The following is a 20,721-nucleotide window of genomic DNA, read 5'->3' on the forward strand; positions in this document are numbered from 1 at the left end:
AGTTGGTTATTATCGATTTACCTAAGATCTCACAGTTGTGAAAAATATTATCTAAACACGATGCTGAGGTTGCTGTAATTCTAGTAGGTTCACTAAAAGCATAATTTAAATTAAAACATTTAAATAAGTTTAGCAACCTAGTCGTAGTTGCATTACTAAGTAAAATATCAACATTAAAATCCCCGCATACTATTGCTTTTTTTGTGGATACAGACAATCGCTTAAGCACATCTTCCATTACATCCTCAAAAAGGCTAAAATCACCTGAGGGGGGACGATATACACACACTATTATAAATCGCTCCAGCTCCACACAAGATAGTTCTACAGTGCGTTCAACAGAAAGACTAACTATGTCTTTTCGCTCCTTACAAGTTATATTATTGTGTACAAAAATTAAGGACCCACCATGAATTGCAGTCCTTCTGAAGAACACACTTGACATTTTGAAATTCCTTAAGATAACTGCTGGATGTGCACCAGTGAGCCAATGCTCAGTAATACACAGAATGTGTATATTGAGTTTTTCCACAAACAGTTCTATTTCAATTTCTTTGCCGGTTAAGCTCTGTATATTTTGATGTACAATGTTCATATTGGAGAGCTTCTCCGTTGTCTGGCTATCTAGTTTAAATAATTATAAGAAATTTTCTTAGTACTTGAACAAGTACTTGGGTCATTATCAGAAATATTGGTACCTAAAGTACAATTTGTAAAGTTGTCAATAGACTTAGTTACAACACTTGTAACTGTATCATTTAAATTGTAAGCTAATAATGAGGCTATATGTTGCTTACATTTTTTTGACAGATAAAAAGTATCCCTAGTCAATAACAGTGGTGAAATAAATTTATTCACATCAAAATAAAAAACTGCCTCACTATGACGGCATGTCAAGTTATAAATTAATAAATTTAAATTATAAATTTGCTTATTTCGCTTAGAACTAAGTGTGCCACAGTACGGAAAGGCACACATAACAAATCTACATTTAGATTTTTCATGCAAAGCCAGCAATTTTTCTACACATCTTATAATTTGTGTCTTTTTTACATTTAAGCTGTCTCCTAACAAAAATATAACATTTTTATTCACATCTAAACTGTCTATGTTCAAACTATCAATAAGATAGTCTAAATTAGCCCCCGGTGAACATCTATTAGTCACTGAGTGATCTAGGTAACAGTTCATAATAGGACCAAAACCTTTACCTAGCTTGTCTGAAATTACTAAAGTGTGTTTTTTATGCTTACTTGATAAATTATAATCTAAGGATGTAGTGACAGGAATAATACTTTCACACTGCTCTTGGCAGGTCTCTAGCTTATTAGAGGACAAAATACTACTACTTAAGTCTAGGTTAGCCGTAGGTATATCTTGAGAACATTGACATTTATTTGCCAATGACTCAAAACGAGCCATATTGTAGGTACCTAGAGCTAACAACTCATCAGCTGCCAGAATTTGTTCATCAATCTGCTTTTTTGACAGCTCATATTTAATAGTCATAGTTTTAAGTGAGTCTTCCAGCTGTTGAATAACATCATTTAAGGTTTGGATTTCACTCTCATATTTTTATATTTTTCCCTGCTACTTTGAAAAGAAAGAGAAAAGGTATTTAACTTATTTAACAAAACTGAACGTTCTTTTCTTAGTATCAGGTTTTCACTGCTTTTCTTCTGGTTTTTTACTAATTTTTGAGTTTTTTTTTATTATTTTACTAATTCTAATGTATTTTTTTATTTTATTGTGGCTATTTAAAAAGGGGAGATCTATTTGAGGCTTGGTTTTTTTAACACAAGGGCTATCACAAGTCAGATCGATGCACATTGGCATTGTTGAGGATGAAGTAAGTAGTTCATCATACAAGTTATTTGTTGATTGCATTTCAACATTTTGTAATTGTGACTGAAGGTCATCAATAGTTTTATGTGCACTACATAATTCACCCTCCAACATAGTAATTCTTCCTAAAGCTTCATCATAAGTAGATATGCATTGGTTAAAAGAATGCACTGCCTCCTGGAGTCGTCGAATAGCTGCCTGAGATGAACCCCAAGATGCTTACAGGCCAGCGCCAAAACCCTTCCGGGAACTCCGTCCGGTCCAGGTGCCTTTTTCTGCCGCCTCAAGTGGTCCCAAACCTCCCTTATCTCTTCGTCTGTGACTGGAGGGGCTTCCACTGGCTCTTCTTGGTCCCCGGACGGAGGTGCCATAATCGGGGGTGAGAAAACCGGTGGCTGGGGAAAGAGCCCAGACACCACCCGGTTAAGAAGGCCCGGCTCCATGAAATCCATGGGGGGGGCACTCCGCATCTTACCTCTTACGATGCGGTATGGCCGGCCCCATGGATCCCTATCCAAGGTTGCCAAGAACTCCTCGTTGGCGGCATCTTTGGCATTGGCAATGGCTACTTGGAAGGCCAGTTTTGCCCTCTGAAGCTTCCTATAGAGGCGAGTTTCTTCTGGCCCAGACAGCGGCCTCCTGCGGCGGCAGCGGGTGTAGGCCCGGCGCGCCCGATTGCTGGCGGCCCGGAGAGCCGCAATTTCTGGTGACCACCAGTATACTGCCCTCCGGGCGGGAAGGCGCCTAGTCCTGGGCATTGCCGCGTCACATATCCTAGATAGGGCGATGCGAAAGTGCATCGCCCTGTCTTCAATGCCCGTCGATCCCGGGGGAGCAGTGTTCCAGGCCTCGATTATGGCCCCCTCCTCCGCCATTTCGCGGTCGAGGTGGGCTAAGGTCCATCTGGGAAACAGTCCTCGACCTCCCCCAGTCTGCCTTTGGGAGGCCGGGAGTGACGCGGAGACTCTCCACCGAATATATCGGTGGTCAGACAGAGTCTCTACTTCCTCAAGGACACGCCAGTCCCGGGTACGTGAGGCGATGGCAGGGGTAGCGAATGTAATGTCCACTATTGACCCCCCCTGCTGTCGCACACAGGTGTTGACGCGTCCTCGGTTGAGTAATAATAATAATAATAATAAAAATCCTTTATTGCCATACACTATTGCTAATACAAGGACATAAATATTGAGTAGGACCAGGCCAACCATGGCAGCCCAGTTCTGTAGCTCAACCCCCCTCAGGTCTGTGATGGGCGATCCCCACGCGGCGGACTTTGCGTTGAGATCTCCCATCAAGATAACCTGGGCTGGGGCCGCACCTCTCACCACTGGCTCCAACATTCTGAGGTATGACTCAAAGTCGGACAGAGGTCTGTTTGGGGAGAAGTATACTCCAATAAGTATCAACTCCCCCCATCCGACAGCAACGAACCCTGGTCCGTTGCGTATTGGAACCAGTGGAACCCCGTGTCCCGGCACCACGATGGCCACCGAGCCCTCAGTATCCCCAGCCCAGTTTGGTTGGGGGGGGGATAAAGTAGGGCTCAGCGGCTGTCACCACTTTAATCTGCCACTCCGCCATGTGCTGCATCAGGAGATCCTGCGCACGGGCAGAGTGGTTAAGATTTGCCAGGAGGAAGTCGTTATGGCGTTCTGGCATTAAGCGTCCATTTCGATGTCCTCCGGTTCAGTCTCCTGTTGCCCATTGCCTGTGTCAGGGGCCCGGGTCAAAGGGGCCTCTTTACCCTTTGTAGGGGGTGGAGAGCACTTCAGCCCCCCCATGACATGCCCAGCTTTCCTACCCAACTGCGTGCAGACTGCACACTTCGGGTCAGCTGAGCACGAGGCCGCCTTGTGCCCATCCTTACCACATCTGAAGCACAAAGTGCTTCGGTCGGCAGGTGACGGGCAGAGAGCCCTTGTGTGACCCACCCCCATGCACTTAAAGCAGCGCATCGGGATAGGTTCCACAAGGGTAATACGGGCCGCAGACCACCCAACGACTAACCGTCCTGCCGCAATGAGCAGCTTTGCTGCGGGCACCGGGCATCGGACAAGGGATGAACCAGTCCCACTTGGTCCCATTCGAATGGCGCCAACCCTCACCTGCTCCGGTGGGACGTTTCCCTTCTCTGCCGCCACTCGCTGGACTTCTTCGGGAGTGACCGACTCGTCGAGCCCGACCAGCCGAAGTTCGGCAGTTTTCATGGGCCGGGACACCGTCACCCACTCGCCAACGAGGCCTTGCAGTTTCCCGGCCAGCTCATCCGCGGCCTTTGCACTGCCGGCTCCTGGGACCTCAATAATTCGAGCCCCGGTGGCGGATTTGCGGACCCGCACGTGATTTACCCCGACCTCCGAAAGGGCAAAGCCAGAAGTGGCTGCCTTCATGACCGTCGCATAACTTTGTGTTGCGACGGCTTCTGGCCTCAGGGTAATGACGACTGCCGAGGACTTGGGCGAGGTCAATTTACCCTTCCGGGTAGCCGGCGGAGACTTAGCAGGTGCGTGGGCTGGGACGGTAGCTTTGCGCCCAGCGGCCTTCTTGGACTTGGCCTTGGCCTTCCTCCCGACTACTTCAGACCAGGCTGGTGGAGTCGGAGCCGTTGTCCTAGCGGTCTCGGTCTCATGTGGCGCTTCCTTACGCAGGGGGCGCTACCCTCTGCCTGTGGTGCAGGTGCAGGCTTGGTTGCCTTAGATCTTTTGGGTCTTCCCGTTGGCTGCGTCGTCGCTGGGCGAGCTGGCGATGGGCCCGCGGAAGGCTCGTCGGTAGGGCGGTGGTCTACTTTTCCCCGCTTCTTGTCTGCAGCAAGTGGGGGCCTCAATATGGGCTCCTGAGGCAGCCGCTTTTCCAGCTGTTTGAGGCGCTCGTTAACCATCCCTCCAATCGACACAAAGAGATCCCTTTTAAGGGTTTCAAGCATTTCCCCAAGAGCTGGGGAGGCCTGGGGATCCACGTCTAAGTCAGGCTGACGCATTGGAGCAGGGGATTTCTCCCTTGCGGAGAAAGAGGTCCGGAGAGCCTTGACCTCGGCACGTAAAACAGCCATCTCCTGTCGCATCCTCCTATTATCTGCCCGAAGCCTCCTAGCTTCCTCGTCAGCCGTCATTGCCTGGAGGGAATCCATGGCCGAGTAGATGATCTTAGTGGCCCGGTTTATTTCCCCCCTGATACCGCCCTTGAGGTTGCCTGATTTCTGGGTTTCACTCATTATCGAGGAAACCGCGCTCCTGGCTCTGTCAATCAATTCATCCCTTGAAAGGGCGTAGTCAATGTGCGATAGGATGGGGCTACGTTCTCGAAGCTCCTCATCCGCTGTCTGAGGCCTACTCTGAGTGGAAGGAAGACGGCGTCCCCTCTCTGCATCCGCCCCCCTCCCAGTTTTCGACCACAATTTGGCTTCAACCTCAGGCTCCACTGCCACAGCCTTCTCCGAGGGCTCCCCCTCTTCTTCATCCACCACCTCACGGGGCCGCTTTTGGGCGGCTCCAATGCCTTTCCAAGGCCCAACCAAAGCCTCCAACTCTCTATCTGCTTCCTCCGAGTCTGAATCCACAAGGGACTCAACGTCCATTCCCTCTTGCGTTGGTTTCGGCAGAACAATTTTCAGCCTAATACCAGTATCCGAGGGGCGAGCTATACAACTCGTTCCCTCCTCTCCTTGCGGGCCTTCTAGCCCTCTAATATTATTCTCCACACCCTCCACACCTCCACACCCTCTATCCTCCTCTTCCTTACGACTGGTGGCCCCCCCGTATACATGGGGCCGATGCGCCACAAGTGACGCACCAAGGGATTCCCCCTTGCGGGGACCCTCCCGGGCAGATCGGTGCTCCATACAGGGCCATCGACCGCACCACTCCTGTGTACAGGCGGCGGCAGCCAACGCCAGGTCCGCCCAAGTTAGGGAGGAGCCGACTCAGCGCCCCTGCAGCCCCGATGAGTTTGGGGGCAACCTAACCTAACCTAACCTAACCTAACCTAACCTAACCTAACCTAACCTAACCTAACCTAACCTAACCTAACCTAACCTAACCTAACCTAACCTAACCTAACCTAACCTAACCTAACCTAACCTAACCTTTTAAAACTAGTTTGGATTCCTTTAGACCTCAGCCCACCGGCAACTACGACTAACTAAACACTGATCTAGCTATCTGGCTTTCATCAGTGCATCAACAGCAGCATAACTAGTATTAAAATAGTAATGAGTTTTTATTAATGCATATATTCACATTAAATCTTGAATCTAAAGTCTAAAGGTGTCAAAACTAGATTTAGGTTAGGTTAGGTTAGAACATGAATACGAGGGGTGCCTTTAGGCTAAAAGATAGCCCAGCCTGCGAATGTGACCCAAACGAAACAGAAACTGTCGAACACCTTATAGTAGAATGCCCAAGATTCTCGAACCATCGCTACGAGCTCGAACATCAAATCGATCGGGAAATCTCAACTAGAAGCTTCCACGATCTCGTAGCGGATCCAGAGAGAAGACCAGACTTCCTGAGGTATGTGGAGAAGATCTTCCTCATTGCCGTCAGGAGAAACAGCAACCCGACGCCGCCAAGCCCAGACTTGAGCAGGACCACCCAGGCCCCGTTACCCCAACAACCCTGCCCGGTGCAGGATATGCCTACCAGGCAGCTCTTGCTAATGGCAGAAAGGGGAAATCCGGGGTTAAGAACCCGTGGTGTGGCACTGTTTATGGATAACAGCTCTGAGAGATTGGGGATAGGCTTCTGCATCGCGAGCGACTCGAGCAGGGTGATGATATCGCCAGGACTCGCAGCGCTAGCGAACGGAAGCACTTCCAAAAATACAATTCGACGCAAAATCTATGAAGCCCTGCCAGAAGTTACAGTAGCTCAACAACCCTGTAGAATATTGCGCACAAAGAACAAAGTTGTCGCAATATTCAACTGGAATCTACTGGAACCACCATTTGCCAGGGCCAGCTCAGTACTAACATCATTCTGCAGCACGGGCGACACACCTGCCCGAATAATTAGCGTCGACGCCATGGCGGTGGGCTATACAAAAGGAACAATAGAGGACTACCTTGGTTGCATAGACGCATCGAAAAAGCACCAGGTAGTTGTCTACGAAAACAGGGGAGAGGACCTTAGTTACCTCAAACCCAGGAAAAAACCCAGCGAAACACCTGACTGGGAAAATGTTCCACCCACCATCATGGTTACTCAGGAGCGGAAAAGCGGCGCGGAACAGCTGACACAAAAGTGGCAGGAGGCCGAGAAAACTCAAGGGGAGTCCTCCCAGACAACCTCTGCGCCGACACGTGCCTTTAAAACAGCCATCAGCACGTTCAAATCGGCAATAGCAAGCATGTCTGGCGAAAAATCAAAAAAGAGAGCCGAGTCAATGACGCAAGAGGTGGGCAGTGCACTGGCCGCTTTCTTGAAGCCCAGGCCACAGCCCAAAACTTCACCCAGCGACAAACGGACTAACGCCGAAAAAGGCCTGGTCGAACCGCCGACCCTCGGAGTCGTAGTAACACCAATGGACCACATCATGAATGCATTCTTGGAGTTCATGGCTCTTATCGAAGCTGAGCTAGAGGTCAGCCGGAAGACCTGCCATGACATCCTGCAGGCCTACAAACATCAAAACACTGGCCTCTTGACGGTGAGACTCCAGGAAGCTGAAGCGGTTATTTACGACAACGGACGTCGGCAAACTCTACATGGAAATGTAGAAGAACTCGACCACATGGCCGCATACAGCGCAACAGCAGGTTTTGTCGAGGTGGACGAAGAGGCGGAAGCAGAAGATAATAAGCCGCGGTTCAAAACACCATCCACCGACCCAATAGTTGTCCTGGCAAAATGCACCAACATAATGCTGGGACAGAGAATCCTCGAACAAGGCAATAAGATAGCGAAGTACGAGAAGGAGCCCCTGAAATCCTGGAAAGCACCCAAAATCACCTGGGTAAACGGAGTTCCTGGCTGTGGGAAGACCACCTGGATAGTGAGGAACTTCGAGATAAATCGTGACGTGGTTCTAACAGCAACCACGGAGGCCAAAAAGGATTTGAAGGAGAAGCTGCAGGCAAAGTACGGAGCGGCATCAACACTCAAAGTCCGCACCATGGCATCGGTCTTGGTAAATGGATTCAAAGAGCAAAGCGAGAGGCACTGCGAGCGCCTCATCGTGGATGAAGCTCTCATGAGCCACCCAGGATCGATAATTATGGCCGCGAAACTTGCTCATGCCAGCGAAATGCTCATAATTGGCGACGAAAACCAGGTGCCCTTCATCGACCGTAGTAACGCTTTCTCATTAAAGTACTCCCGCCCTAGCGTATTCCTCACTATCAGCAAACAACTGTTGTGCACGCACAGAAACCCCATGGACGTGGCGTATGCGCTCAACGAAGTGTATGATGGCATATACTCGTCCAACGTTCGGATACAGTCCCTGACCCTGAAGGACTACACTGGTGCCGAGATCCCTAAAGAGACAATTAACACCTTGTACCTTACCCATACCCAAAAAGAAAAGGCTCTCTTGAAGTCCTTGGGATATGGAACGGGACAGGGATCACGAGTGAACACCATCCACGAGGCCCAGGGTCTGACATCCGAATATGTGGTGATAGTGCGCACTACGGCCAAAAAGTCGCGTATCCACGACGAAATTCCCCACGCGATTGTTGCGGTGTCACGGCACACCATCAGCTGCATATACTACACCGACGACAACACGTTCCCCCGAATAGGACGGCCTCCGTCTTTGGAAGGGCAACTTTGAGCCCCAACATGCCAATTCGGGTGACCATCAGCTCGGTGGCCACCGTAGCCCTCCTCACCGACTCCTCATAACTGCTTCCCCGGACGGCAACCATGGTGTCGTCCGCGTAACAAATAATTACCATCCGGGGCAGCAGAACCGGACGAATTGCCCAATCAAAGCCCAGGTTCCACAGCAGGGGTCCGAGAACCGATCCCTGCGGAACCCCACAAGCCATACGCCTCTCCTGCCTCGCCCCGTCCTTTCCCTGATAGACCACTACCCTTTCCTCCAGGTAGTGCCCTATCATTCGGCGCAGGTACAGGGGCACCCGATGATATTGGAGCGCCTCCTCTACCACGCTATACGGCAGGGTGCCAAAGGCATTGGCGATATCTAGTGATACCGCCAATACCCCGTCGCTTTCCTTCTGCGCTCCTTCGCAGAAACTTTTCAGAGCACCAACGGCATCTATCGTCGACTTGCCTACCCTAAAGCCGTACTGGTGTTCCGAAAGATCAGGGCCCTGCAGAGCGAGGTGCTGGTTAATACGAGAGGCCAGAACTCTCTCCAGCATCTTGCTCACCTCATCAATAAGGACAATTGGTCTGTATGCCGAAGGAGAATCAGGAGAACGACCCTCCTTCCGCAACAGCACCAAGCGTCCCTGTTTCCATACTCTCGGGAACCGCCCCGCCTCCAGGCAGTCATTAAATAGCTGCCTAAGGTGGCTCCCGAGGTGCCTCAAGGCCAGCGCCAGGACTCTTCCCGGGACTCCATCCGGTCCCGGTGCCTTCTTGCACCGCCGCAGGTGGTTCCACGCTTCTCCTAATTCATCCTCTGTGAATGGAGGGGCTTCTATCGACTCTTCTCGCTCCCCGAATGATGGAATCGTCATAGTCGGGGGCGTAAAAGCTCCTTCACCTTCGGACCCCTGCTATTCCCCTCCTTCACCTTCGGACCCCTGCTCTTCCCCTCCTTCACCTTCGGACCTTCCCCTCCTTCACCTTCTGAACCCTGCTCTTCCCCTCCTTCACCTTCGGACCCCTGCTCTTCCCCTCCTTCACCTTCGGCCCCCGGCTCTTCCCCTCCTTCACCTTCGGACCCCTGCTCTTCCCCTCGTTCACCTTCGGACCCCTGCTCTTCCCCTCCTTCACCTTCGGACCCCTGCTATTCCCCTCCTTCACCTTCGGAACCCTGCTCTTCCCCTCCTTCACCTTCGGACCCCTGCTCTTCCCCTCCTTCACCTTCGGAACCCTGCTCTTCCCCTCCTTCACCTTCGGAACCCTGCTCTTCCCCTCCTTCACCTTCGGACCCCTGCTCTTCCCGTCCTTCACCTTCGGACCCCTGCTCTTCCCCTCCTTCACCTTCGGAACCCTGCTCTTCCCGTCCTTCACCTTCGGAACCCTGCTCTTCCCCTCCTTCACCTTCGGAACCCTGCTCTTCCCCTCCTTCACCTTCGGACCCCTGCTCTTCCCGTCCTTCACCTTCGGACCCCTGCTCTTCCCGTCCTTCACCTTTGGAACCCTGCTCTTCCCGTCCTTCACCTTCTGAACCCTGCTCTTCCCCTCCTTCACCTTCTGAACCCTGCTCTTCCCCTCCTTCACCTTCGGAACCCTGCTCTTCCCCTCCTTCACCTTCGGAACCCTGCTCTTCCCCTCCTTCACCTTCGGAACCCTGCTCTTCCCGTCCTTCACCTTCGGAACCCTGCTCTTCCCCTCCTTCACCTTCGGAACCCTGCTCTTCCCGTCCTTCACCTTCGGACCTTCCCCTCCTTCACCTTCGGCCCCCTGCTCTTCCCCTCCTTCACCTTCGGAACCCTGCTCTTCCCCTCCTTCACCTTCGGCCCCCTGCTCTTCCCCTCCTTCACCTTCGGAACCCTGCTCTTCCCGTCCTTCACCTTCGGAACCCTGCTCTTCCCCTCCTTCACCTTCGGACCCCTGCTCTTCCCGTCCTTCACCTTCGGACCCCTGCTCTTCCCCTCCTTCACCTTCGGAACCCTGCTCTTCCCGTCCTTCACCTTCGGAACCCTGCTCTTCCCCTCCTTCACCTTCGGAACCCTGCTCTTCCCCTCCTTCACCTTCGGACCTTTGCTCTTCCCGTCCTTCACCTTCGGACCCCTGCTCTTCCCGTCCTTCACCTTTGGAACTCTGCTCTTCCCGTCCTTCACCTTCTGAACCCTGCTCTTCCCCTCCTTCACCTTCGAAACCCTGCTCTTCCCCTCCTTCACCTTCGGACCCCTGCTCTTTCCGTCCTTCACCTTCGGACCCCTGCTCTTCCCCTCCTTCACCTTCGGACCCCTGCTATTCCCCTCCTTCACCTTCGGAACCCTGCTCTTCCCCTCCTTCACCTTCGGACCCCTGCTCTTCCCCTCCTTCACCTTCGGAACCCTGCTCTTCCCCTCCTTCACCTTCGGAACCCTGCTCTTCCCCTCCTTCACCTTCGGACCCCTGCTCTTCCCGTCCTTCACCTTCGGACCCCTGCTCTTCCCCTCCTTCACCTTCGGAACCCTGCTCTTCCCCTCCTTCACCTTCGGACCCCTGCTCTTTCCGTCCTTCACCTTCGGACCCCTGCTCTTCCCCTCCTTCACCTTCGGACCCCTCCTCTTCCCGTCCTTCACCTTCGGACCCCTGCTCTTCCCCTCCTTCACCTTCGGAACCCTGCTCTTCCCGTCCTTCACCTTCTGAACCCTGCTCTTCCCCTCCTTCACCTTCGGAACCCTGCTCTTCCCCTCCTTCACCTTCGGACCCCTGCTCTTCCCCTCCTTCACCTTCGGAACCCTGCTCTTCCCGTCCTTCACCTTCGGAACCCTGCTCTTCCCCTCCTTCACCTTCGGACCCCTGCTCTTCCCCTCCTTCACCTTCGGACCCCTGCTCTTCCCCTCCTTCACCTTCGGAACCCTGCTCTTCCCGTCCTTCACCTTCGGACCCCTGCTCTTCCTGTCCTTCACCTTTGGAACCCTGCTCTTCCCGTCCTTCACCTTCTGAACCCTGCTCTTCCCCTCCTTCACCTTCGGAACCCTGCTCTTCCCCTCCTTCACCTTCGGACCCCTGCTCTTCCCCTCCTTCACCTTCGGACCCCTGCTCTTCCCCTCCTTCACCTTCGGAACCCTGCTCTTCCCGTCCTTCACCTTCGGACCCCTGCTCTTCCCGTCCTTCACCTTCGGAACCCTGCTCTTCCCGTCCTTTACCTTCGGACCCCTGCTCTTCCCCTCTTTCACCTTCGGACCCCTGCTCTTCCCCTCCTTCACCTTCGGACCCCTGCTCTTCCCCTCCTTCACCTTCGGACCCCTGCTCTTTCCGTCCTTCACCTTCGGACCCCTGCTCTTCCCCTCCTTCACCTTCGGACCCCTCCTCATCCCGTCCTTCACCTTCGGACCCCTGCTCTTCCCCTCCTTCACCTTCGGAACCCTGCTCTTCCCGTCCTTCACCTTCGGACCCCTGCTCTTCCCGTCCTTCACCTTCGGAACCCTGCTCTTCCCGTCCTTTACCTTCGGACCCCTGCTCTTCCCCTCTTTCACCTTTGGACCCCTGCTCTTCCCCTCCTTCACCTTCGGACCCCTGCTCTTTCCGTCCTTCACCTTCGGACCCCTGCTCTTCCCCTCCTTACCTTCGGACCCCTGCTCTTCCCCTCCTTCACCTTCGGACCCCTGCTCTTCCCCTCCTTCACCTTCGGACCCCTGCTCTTCCCCTCCTTCACCTTCGGACCCCTGCTCTTTCCGTCCTTCACCTTCGGACCCCTGCTCTTCCCGTCCTTCACCTTCGGACCCCTGCTCTTCCCCTCCTTCACCTTCGGACCCCTGCTCTTCCCCTCCCAACCACTCTGCTCTCAACGATGTATTCCCCTCATCCCCACCCGTAACCTCTATTGTATGTATTCCCCTCCCAACCCCCATCAAATTTTGGCCCAATAACTGTAAAATTTTCTAAGTTGTCCTTTCTCCAGTCTGACGCCTTTAAACCCTTGCCACATTTCCTGCTTCACCTCACTTTAGCCTAGTTGACTCTTCCCGTATTGCAACCCCCCTTAAATGCTGCTTTGCTTTTATCTCCCGTGAATTTATCATTTCAGCCCTATACCCTGGCCCTGTACTCTCTTCGCTGTGCATTCTCCCCTTACCTTGATTGTAATCATCATCCCTTGCAAATTCTTTAAATATTCGCCCTTTAGCCGTTTCTCCTGTCAATTCTTTCTTAGTTTAAGCGAATAAATTTCATCTAATTGCTCTCCACCTTTAATCTTTTAACTTCTGTATTTTTCGGAGCAAACAAAACTACAATGTAATTCAATCAATTTATTATTGTTTCATACAACAACCAGTATATTTTATTCTGACATTGTTTTAGTATAATTATCTTATCAACGATACGCTGCTTCGCTTTCATTTTAATTTTGTAAAAATAGTATTATTTTAATAACTTATCCCATTCTTTGAGTACAGATTTAATCAGACAACTGTCTGTACGCTGGGGTTTTATAGAAAAAGTCGCAAATTTTTAGCTGTTTCACAAATTAAGAAAAGTAGCGAATTGTTTCCGGTAATAATGGACTGGTCTCCGTGTCCGCAGAGGCTACCCCGCCACTGTGCTGGGGGTGATCCCCTACGCGGGGGTGTCTTTCTTCACCTACGACTCGCTGAAGCACTGGTACCTGGGTGAGTCGCGGGACATTGCTACACGTGTTTAACTCACGACGCCCGAATGTGAGTGAATGAACAAATGAATGGGACGTGTCGCCCCGTGTCCTTCAATTTGAGACGTATACCGTTGCGGATAGGTATAGCTACAAAGGGTAGAATTGCATGTAACACCTTGTACAGGTAACCACTGCTTACCTTAGCAGCAGTATCCCATAGTATTGACCTAATGCTGTGAAAGTAACTAAAACAGCAGCAGCAATTTGGTGGGTAGGTGTTTGGGCTCGTGTGACTGTAATCACGCGCTTTAGATCGGAACGCTGCATTACAACAATGCTGCTCAGCGACAGAATAAAACATGGTGGTGATACTTCCGCGGATGAGCTCCGTTTCAAATAGCTGTTCATGTTGAATGATATGTAAACGAAAGAACGATTGAACGAAAGAGCGAACTATGAGAGCGGAAAATTTGTATTACCATTTTATTACCTATAATCTCTAAAGTTTTATATACACATTAAGCACCTTAATGAATGAATACACATTTATTATACAACAGACCAAAGTATAGAACAAAATAACATAATACGTAATAAATACATTATTTTAAATTAAAAAAAAAACTGACTTCAACATACGCCCAGGAACTTAAATACAAAAAAAAATTTGCTACTTTGGGTTACATTATTGTTGATTTTTTAATAACAGCAAATCGGTTCAGGCGTCTTCGAGTAATCGGGTAATACATTAAAAAAAAAAGATTCCGACGAATTAAGAAACTCTTCCTTCTTGAAGTCGGTTAAAAAGCCAGTGGCCTCGATCTCTTCAAGGCAACCAATGGCGTGAAAAACCCGTGTGTATAAAACCATTTTACCGTTTACTTGGAATAGCAATGTCAATGGGAAGTTAGCAATATGCGGTCGATGGCTTGAGTTGTAATGGATGAATTAAATGAATGAATCGAGCTAAATCTGTTCCGCAGAGTACACGGGCTCGAGCCCGCGAGGCCTCACTAACATGGCGTTCGGCGGCGCGGCGGGCGCGCTCGCGCAGACCGCGTCGTACCCGCTGGACATCGTGCGGCGCCGCATGCAAACCGCGCGGCGCCGCGCCGACCGCACCTACCCCTACCCCACCATCGCGGCCACGCTGCGCACCGTTTACAGGTAACGACAACTTTGATTACCTGCATTTCTACCCCTATCTTCTTACCCAGGCAGTACCCCATAAGACAATTCCAACAGTTTCTATGTCTGTCATATGGCGTGACCTCTTTACTGCTTAGGCGGCAGAACTAAAGGATGTTCTATAAATTATGTACATGAATTTTAGCCCATTGAAATTTAGCATCTAACGATATTTCTAGAAAAACTGTCTCATCCACCAGGTTCAACTTCTCATTATTAAGTAGTACAGTGGTTTACACGTGTACATGAAGTAATGGGAATTATATGCATTTAGTTTTTCTTTCTATTTAAAACCAAATTATTGGCTTCAAACCATTATTTTAAATTCTATTTAAAAACTTTCATTAGTTATACCAAAAGTTCTATACTTGGGCGATATACTTTTGGAAGTAATCACATCTTACAAATTAGATTTTCATCTCACAGATCGGAGGGTTGGCGGGGTTTCTTCAAAGGGCTCAGCATGAATTGGGTAAAGGGCCCCATCGCGGTGGGCATCTCCTTCGCGTCCTACGATGCGATCAAGTCTGCGCTTAGAGACATATCGCTCACGTTGACCACGTGAGACGGGTAATATTGGTAATAACGATTACTGGGGTTACCTGTTACTTTAGATGCTTGAATGACGTATATTTTGTAAAGTTGGCTCGTGGTACGTGGTGACGTAGATACTTGCTCGACGAACAAGCTCCTACACATACCTTGTAGAATCCTGTTAGTGAGGTAAACTTGCGACGTTGCTACGTGATTCACCATCATCTTCATCCATAGCTTGAATGTCCCATTGCTGGGTACACGCCTCCTCCCTCTTATAGTAGAACTACTTTTAATATCACAAGTTAGTAATAACGGGGACCGATACTTTAATGTTCTGTTCAAGCCACTGGGGCTCAGACCCCAAATTTCCTATCTCCGTGGGTGTGCTAATATATAATAAACTCTGTACTAAAATCTGTGTGGTGTATAACGATGACAGAAATTGTATAATCCACCATGCAGATCCGGTTTAGATCCCACAGGGCACGTGCATACGTAAAGCCAAATGGTTTGACTGGAGCTATATTATATTGGTAATCGTTGATTACTGCGGTTACCTGTCAATGTAAATACGTAAGTAAAAACAAAAAAGTTTGATCTGGCGATATTAAAAAATATAAGGATTGGATGTTATCTAACCTAACCTATTTTTTTTTTTTTTTTTTAACGCTGGGAAATGCGTTTATGCATCCCCTCCGGAAACAGCGCATCCGAAGCTGCGCCGTTTCCGGAGGGGTATGTGGGACTCACCGGCATAAAGCGGCCAGAATACCCACTAAAACCCAGCGATGTTCCTACTGCCTAAGGTGGCTCCCGAGGTGCCTCAAGGCCAGCGCCAGGACTCTTCCCGGGACTCCATCCGGTCCCGGTGCCTTCTTGCACCGCCGCAGGTGGTTCCACGCTTCTCCTAATTCATCCTCTGTGACCGGAGGGGCTTCCATCGACTCTTCTCGCTCCCCGAATGATGGAATCGTCATAGTCGGGGGCGTAAAAGCTGGTGGTTGAGGAAAGAGTCCAGACACCACCCGATTAAGGAGCTCCGGCTCCATGGAGTTCATGGGTGGGGCACTCCGCATCTTACCTCTGACGATGCGGTATGGCCGACCCCATGGATCCCTATTCAGGGTTGCCAGGAACTCCTCGCTGGCGGAGTCCTTGGCATTAGCGATGGCCACCTGGAATGCCCTTTTTGCCCTCTGGAGCTCTTTATATAGGCGATCCTCTTCCGGCGCGTCCAGTGGCCTTCTTCGGCGGCAGCGGGTGTAAGCCCGGCGCGCCCGATTACTGTCGCAACGGAGAGCAGCAATTTCTTGCGACCACCAGTAAACCGCCTTCCGGGCTGGGAGGCACCTGGTCCGGGGCATCGCTGCATCACATACCCTCTTCAATGCGATGCGGAAACGCCTCGCCCTCTCCTCAACATCAGTCAGCACCGGGGTGGCTGCGTTCCAGGCCTCAACAATGGCTCCTTCCTCCACCATTTCACGGTCGAGGCGGGCTAGGGACCATCTCGGAAACACTACTCTCCCTCCTCCGGTCTGACTTTGAGGCAACGAGCAGGATGCGGAGACTCTCCACCGGATGTACCGATGGTCTGACAGAGTCTCCACTTCCTCGAGGACGCGCCAATCCTGGGCACGTGAGGCGATGGCAGGGGTAGCGAATGAGACATCCACTATTGACCCCCCCTGCCGTCGCACACAGGTGTTTGCGCGTCCTTGGTTGAGAAGGACCAGGCCGACCATGGCAGCCCAGTTCTCCAACTCAACTCCCCTCAGATCTGTTATGGGGGATACCCACGCCGCAGACTTCGCATTTAGGTCCCCCATCAGGATTACCTGGGTCGGGGCCGCACCTCTCACCACTGGCTCCAGACTTCTAAGATAAGCCTCGAAGGCAGACAGGGGTTTGTTTGGGGAGAAGTATACTCCAATTAGTGTCACCTCCCCCCACACGACCGCTACAAACCCTGGTCCGCTGCGTTGTGGAACCAGTGGAATTCCATGTGCCGGCACCACAACAGCCACCGATCCCTCGACGTCACCAGCCCAATTTGATTGAGTAGGGATGAAGTAGGGCTCGGCGGCTGTCGCCACTTGAATCTGCCACTCCGCCATGTGTTGTATCAGGAGGTCCTGGGCACGGGCGCAGTGGTTCAGATTGGCCTGCAGAAATTCGCTATGGCGTATGGTCATTAGTCGCCATTTCGATGTCCTCCTGTGGCGGTTCTTGTCGACCTCTTGAAGAGCCTGGGGCCCGAGTCAAAGGAGCCTCCTTACCCTTCGTTGGAGGCGGGAAAAACTTAAGCCCTCCCATAACATGACCAGCTTTCCTGCCCATTTGCGTGCACGACCTTCGAGTCAGTAAGCTGGGTCTCTGCCCACTGCTCCACTCGGCCGTCTCTCTGCCCACTGCTCCACTCGGCCGTCTAAAAATTATGCTCCAGGTGAGGCCCGAACTAACCTAACCTAACCTAACCTAACCTTTTTTTTTTTTTTTTTTTTTGTCGTGGTGGAAAAGCTTTATGACTACCCCCGTCCCTTGGGCAGGACGGAGGTTATGTGGGACTCCCCCCTCTGGGGTATACCCAAACTAAAAACCACCACGGCATGTCCCTCTCGTTGGCTTTGCTAGACGCCCGGGGAACCCGTTGTATACTTCCCAGGCGTCTGCCAACTGCCCCAGCCGAATGCCGGGGCTCCCGCGCTAAAAAGGAGGGGGTCGGGACAGCGTGATCCCCCCCTTAGACAGTGAGGAGACTAGTATAGTGGCGGGCAGCTAGCCCAATAGCTACCCGCCGCCTCCCAAGGGAAGCTGACGAGCGGCAAATTGCCGCCGTCTTCTTCCCCCCCGTCTGCGCCGGAGCGGGTGCGCGTTTGGATCTTCTTCACGCATCCGCTCCGCGGCCTCCTTCTGCGACATGATCTCTTCGCAGAAGTCAGCTACGGCCTCCCAAGATCTCTCGCTGCTCAGCATGGCAAACACTACGCTGGGCAGCGAGAGATCCCCTCCGATCTCCGCCACCAGAGCGCGGCGCTGAGGATCCCATTTATTGCACACCTCAAGGGTATGCTGCGCCGTGTCATCCGCAGCGCCGCACTCATGGCACAAAGGGGTCGGTTCTCTCCTCGCGACGCGGTAGAGATAGTGACCGAAGCAGCCGTGGCCTGTCAAGACCTGCACCAGCCGGTAGGAGAGAGCCCCATGCTTCCGCCGGCACCACCGGCCTAGGACCGGGCGGACGGCGTCTATGGTGAGTTTGCCATAGAGGGCGTCCGCCAGGTCCGCTTTCCAGCGGTCCCGCATCCTCTTTTCGGCCATTCGCCGCACACGTCCAACCTGATCTATGGCCAGGTGTTCCCCACTCGCCCGAGCCTCTGCTCTGACACGGTGTGTCTCCGCGAGAACCCCCGCCTCCAGCTCCCAAGGGGGGGTGCCTGCCAAGACACAGGCTGCTGCAAAGGCAACCGTGGTGTAGGCTCGGCAAATTCGGTTCGCCACTACCCGTTGCGGCCGCCTCAGTAGGGCTTTGGAAGAGGCACGAAGTGCTTCAAACCATATGGGAGCCCCATACGTCGCCATGCTTCTCACGACACCCGCGAAGAGGCGACGGCATGGAGCCCCAGGGCCCCCGACATTTGGGAGCAATCGGCCGAGCGCTGAAGCTGCTCCTACGACTCGGGGAGCGAGCTGGCGGAAGTGCTCCTCGAAGTCCCATTTTCGGTCCAAAACAAGGCCCAAGTACTTCATGTGGGCCTTGATTGGGACAACTTCCCCCGACACAGATATGTTGGCGCGTGCCGGGGGCCGCCAGCCCGCTCCCCCGAATAGGACGGCCTCCGTTTTTGGAAGGGCCACTTTAAGACCCAGCATGCCGATCCGGGTGATCATCAACTCAGTGGCCACCGTGGCCCTCCTGACCAACTCCTCATAGTTGCTCCCCCGAACGGCAACCATGGTGTCGTCCGCATAACATATGATTGCCATCCGGGGCAACAAAACCGGGCGAATTGCCCAGTCGAACCCCAGGTTCCACAACAGGGGTCCGAGGACTGAACCCTGCGGAATTCCACAGGCCATCTGCCTTTCTCGCCTGCTCCCATCCCTGTCCTGATAGAGCACTACCCTTTCCTCCAAGTAGTGCCCTATCATTCGGCGCAGGTAAATGGGCACCCGGTGAAACCGCAGCGCCTCCTCTATCACGCCAAAAGGCAGCGTGCCAAAGGCATTGGCGATATCCAGAGACACCGCCAATACGCCCTCTCTCCTGTTTTGCGCATCAGCGCAGAAACTTCTCAGAGCACCAATAGCGTCTATGGTCGACAAGCCGACCCTAAACCCGTACTGGTGCTCCGAGATATCAGGCCCTCGCTGAGCAAGATGTTGGTTTATGCGGGAGGCCAGAACTCTCTCCAACATCTTGCTCACTTCATCAATCAGGACGATTGGTCTGTATGCTGAAGGCGAGTCGGGAGATCGACCCTCCTTCCGCAGCATCACCAATCGTCCTTCTTTCCACACGCGCGGAAATCGCCCAGCTTCCAGGCAGTCAATTCAATTCAATTCAAAATTCATTTATTTCAAGTAGGCCTAATACAAGCACTTTTGAAACGTCAAGTCTGTCCGTGTGTAGTGACTCTACCACCGGTTCGGAAGGCAGATTCTACCGAGAAGAAGCCGGCAAGAAACTCAGCAGTTGCTCTTTTCCAACATCAAAAATTTACATTTTATATTTTAACATTCATTTTTCTATCTTGTGAGAGATGAAAGCGGAGCCGGATGCTTCCAAGCAACCTTGTCATTAAGAAACTCATCAATTGTATAATAACCTCGCTGTAATAAATGTGTTTTAACACATTCTTTAAACTTATGGATTGGTAGGTCCAAAATTACCTTAGGAATCATATTATAAAAGCGTATACTCAATCCCACAAATGACTTCTGCACCTTTCGCAGACGATATGCAGATGTCACTAATTTATGACCATTTCTTGTAAGTCGACTGTTTATATCCACTTTTTGTTTATAAAGACTAATATGTTGTCTTACAAATACTATATTGTTATAAATGTATTGTGAGGCTACCGTAAGTATACCAATTTCTTTAAATTTTTCACGGAGGGATTCACGTGATTTAAGTTTATATATTGACCGTACAGCTCTTTTCTGCAATATGAATATAGTTTCAATATCAGCAGCTTTGCCCCATAATAAGATCCCGTAAGACATCACACTATGAAAGTACGCGAAGTAAACAAGTCTTGCTGTTTCTACGTCAGTAATCTGTCTAATTTTCCTGACGGCGTAGGCAGCCGAGCTTAGTTTACCTGCTAGTGTATCTATATGGGTACCCCACTGAAGCTTACAATCCAAGGTCATGCCCAGAAAAACTGTGGAATCTTCCATTTTTAGTGATTCTCCATTTATTATTATATTTTTATTAACTTTCTTTACATTTGGTAAAATAAATTCCACACACTTAGTTTTTTTTGCATTTAAAAGTAAATTATTGACAGTAAACCAGTGCGACACATGCGACATAGCACGGCTTACATCGTCAGAGTTGTCTCTACCTCTATCAGTTTTAAAAATTAGAGATGTATCATCAGCAAACAGTACAATGTCACAGGTTTCACTGACATGGTGTGGTAGATCATTTATATACACCAAAAATAGAAAGGGACCCAAGATTGAACCCTGTGGGACACCCATTGACGTAGCCGACCCCTGCGACTTAATGTCTTTTATGCAAACCCTTTGGGT

At 51.2% G+C, this 20,721-nt stretch overlaps 2 protein-coding genes across 2 annotated transcripts; both read right to left on the bottom strand.

The window, feature by feature from the left end:
* Positions 1-3,506: 3,506 nt before the first annotated feature.
* On the bottom strand, positions 3,507-5,422 carry LOC120634981 (transcriptional regulatory protein AlgP-like). Its single transcript, XM_039905883.1, has 3 exons — positions 4,507-5,422; positions 3,856-4,435; positions 3,507-3,720 (listed from the first exon to the last, which is right to left on the bottom strand). Exons 1-3 carry the CDS (start codon positions 5,420-5,422, stop codon positions 3,507-3,509), a joined length of 1,710 nt encoding a protein of 569 aa, XP_039761817.1.
* Positions 5,423-14,969: 9,547 nt separating this feature from the next.
* On the bottom strand, positions 14,970-17,135 carry LOC120634982 (the record flags this gene model as incomplete). Its single annotated transcript, XM_039905885.1, has 2 exons — positions 14,970-15,023; positions 16,635-17,135. Coding segments are annotated over 2 exons (555 nt in total), but the record flags the coding sequence as incomplete, so codon positions are not given.
* Between the last annotated feature and the right edge of the window lie 3,586 nt (positions 17,136-20,721).

The sequence above is a fragment of the Pararge aegeria genome, chromosome 26 (genome assembly GCF_905163445.1).
Source record: "Pararge aegeria chromosome 26, ilParAegt1.1, whole genome shotgun sequence".
Lineage (NCBI taxonomy): Eukaryota > Metazoa > Arthropoda > Insecta > Lepidoptera > Nymphalidae > Pararge > Pararge aegeria.

Bases quoted from the DNA above. Each gene is read 5' to 3' on its own strand.
- LOC120634981 (XM_039905883.1), bottom strand. From the start codon at position 5,422: ATGGACGTTGAGTCCCTTGTGGATTCAGACTCGGAGGAAGCAGATAGA. The intron at 4,436-4,506 runs GTAGCGCCCCCT...CGACTCCACCAG, and splicing joins ACCTGCACCACAGGCAGAGG to CCTGGTCTGAAGTAGTCGGG. The intron at 3,721-3,855 runs GTTAGTCGTTGG...TTTGTGCTTCAG, and splicing joins CTGCTCATTGCGGCAGGACG to ATGTGGTAAGGATGGGCACA.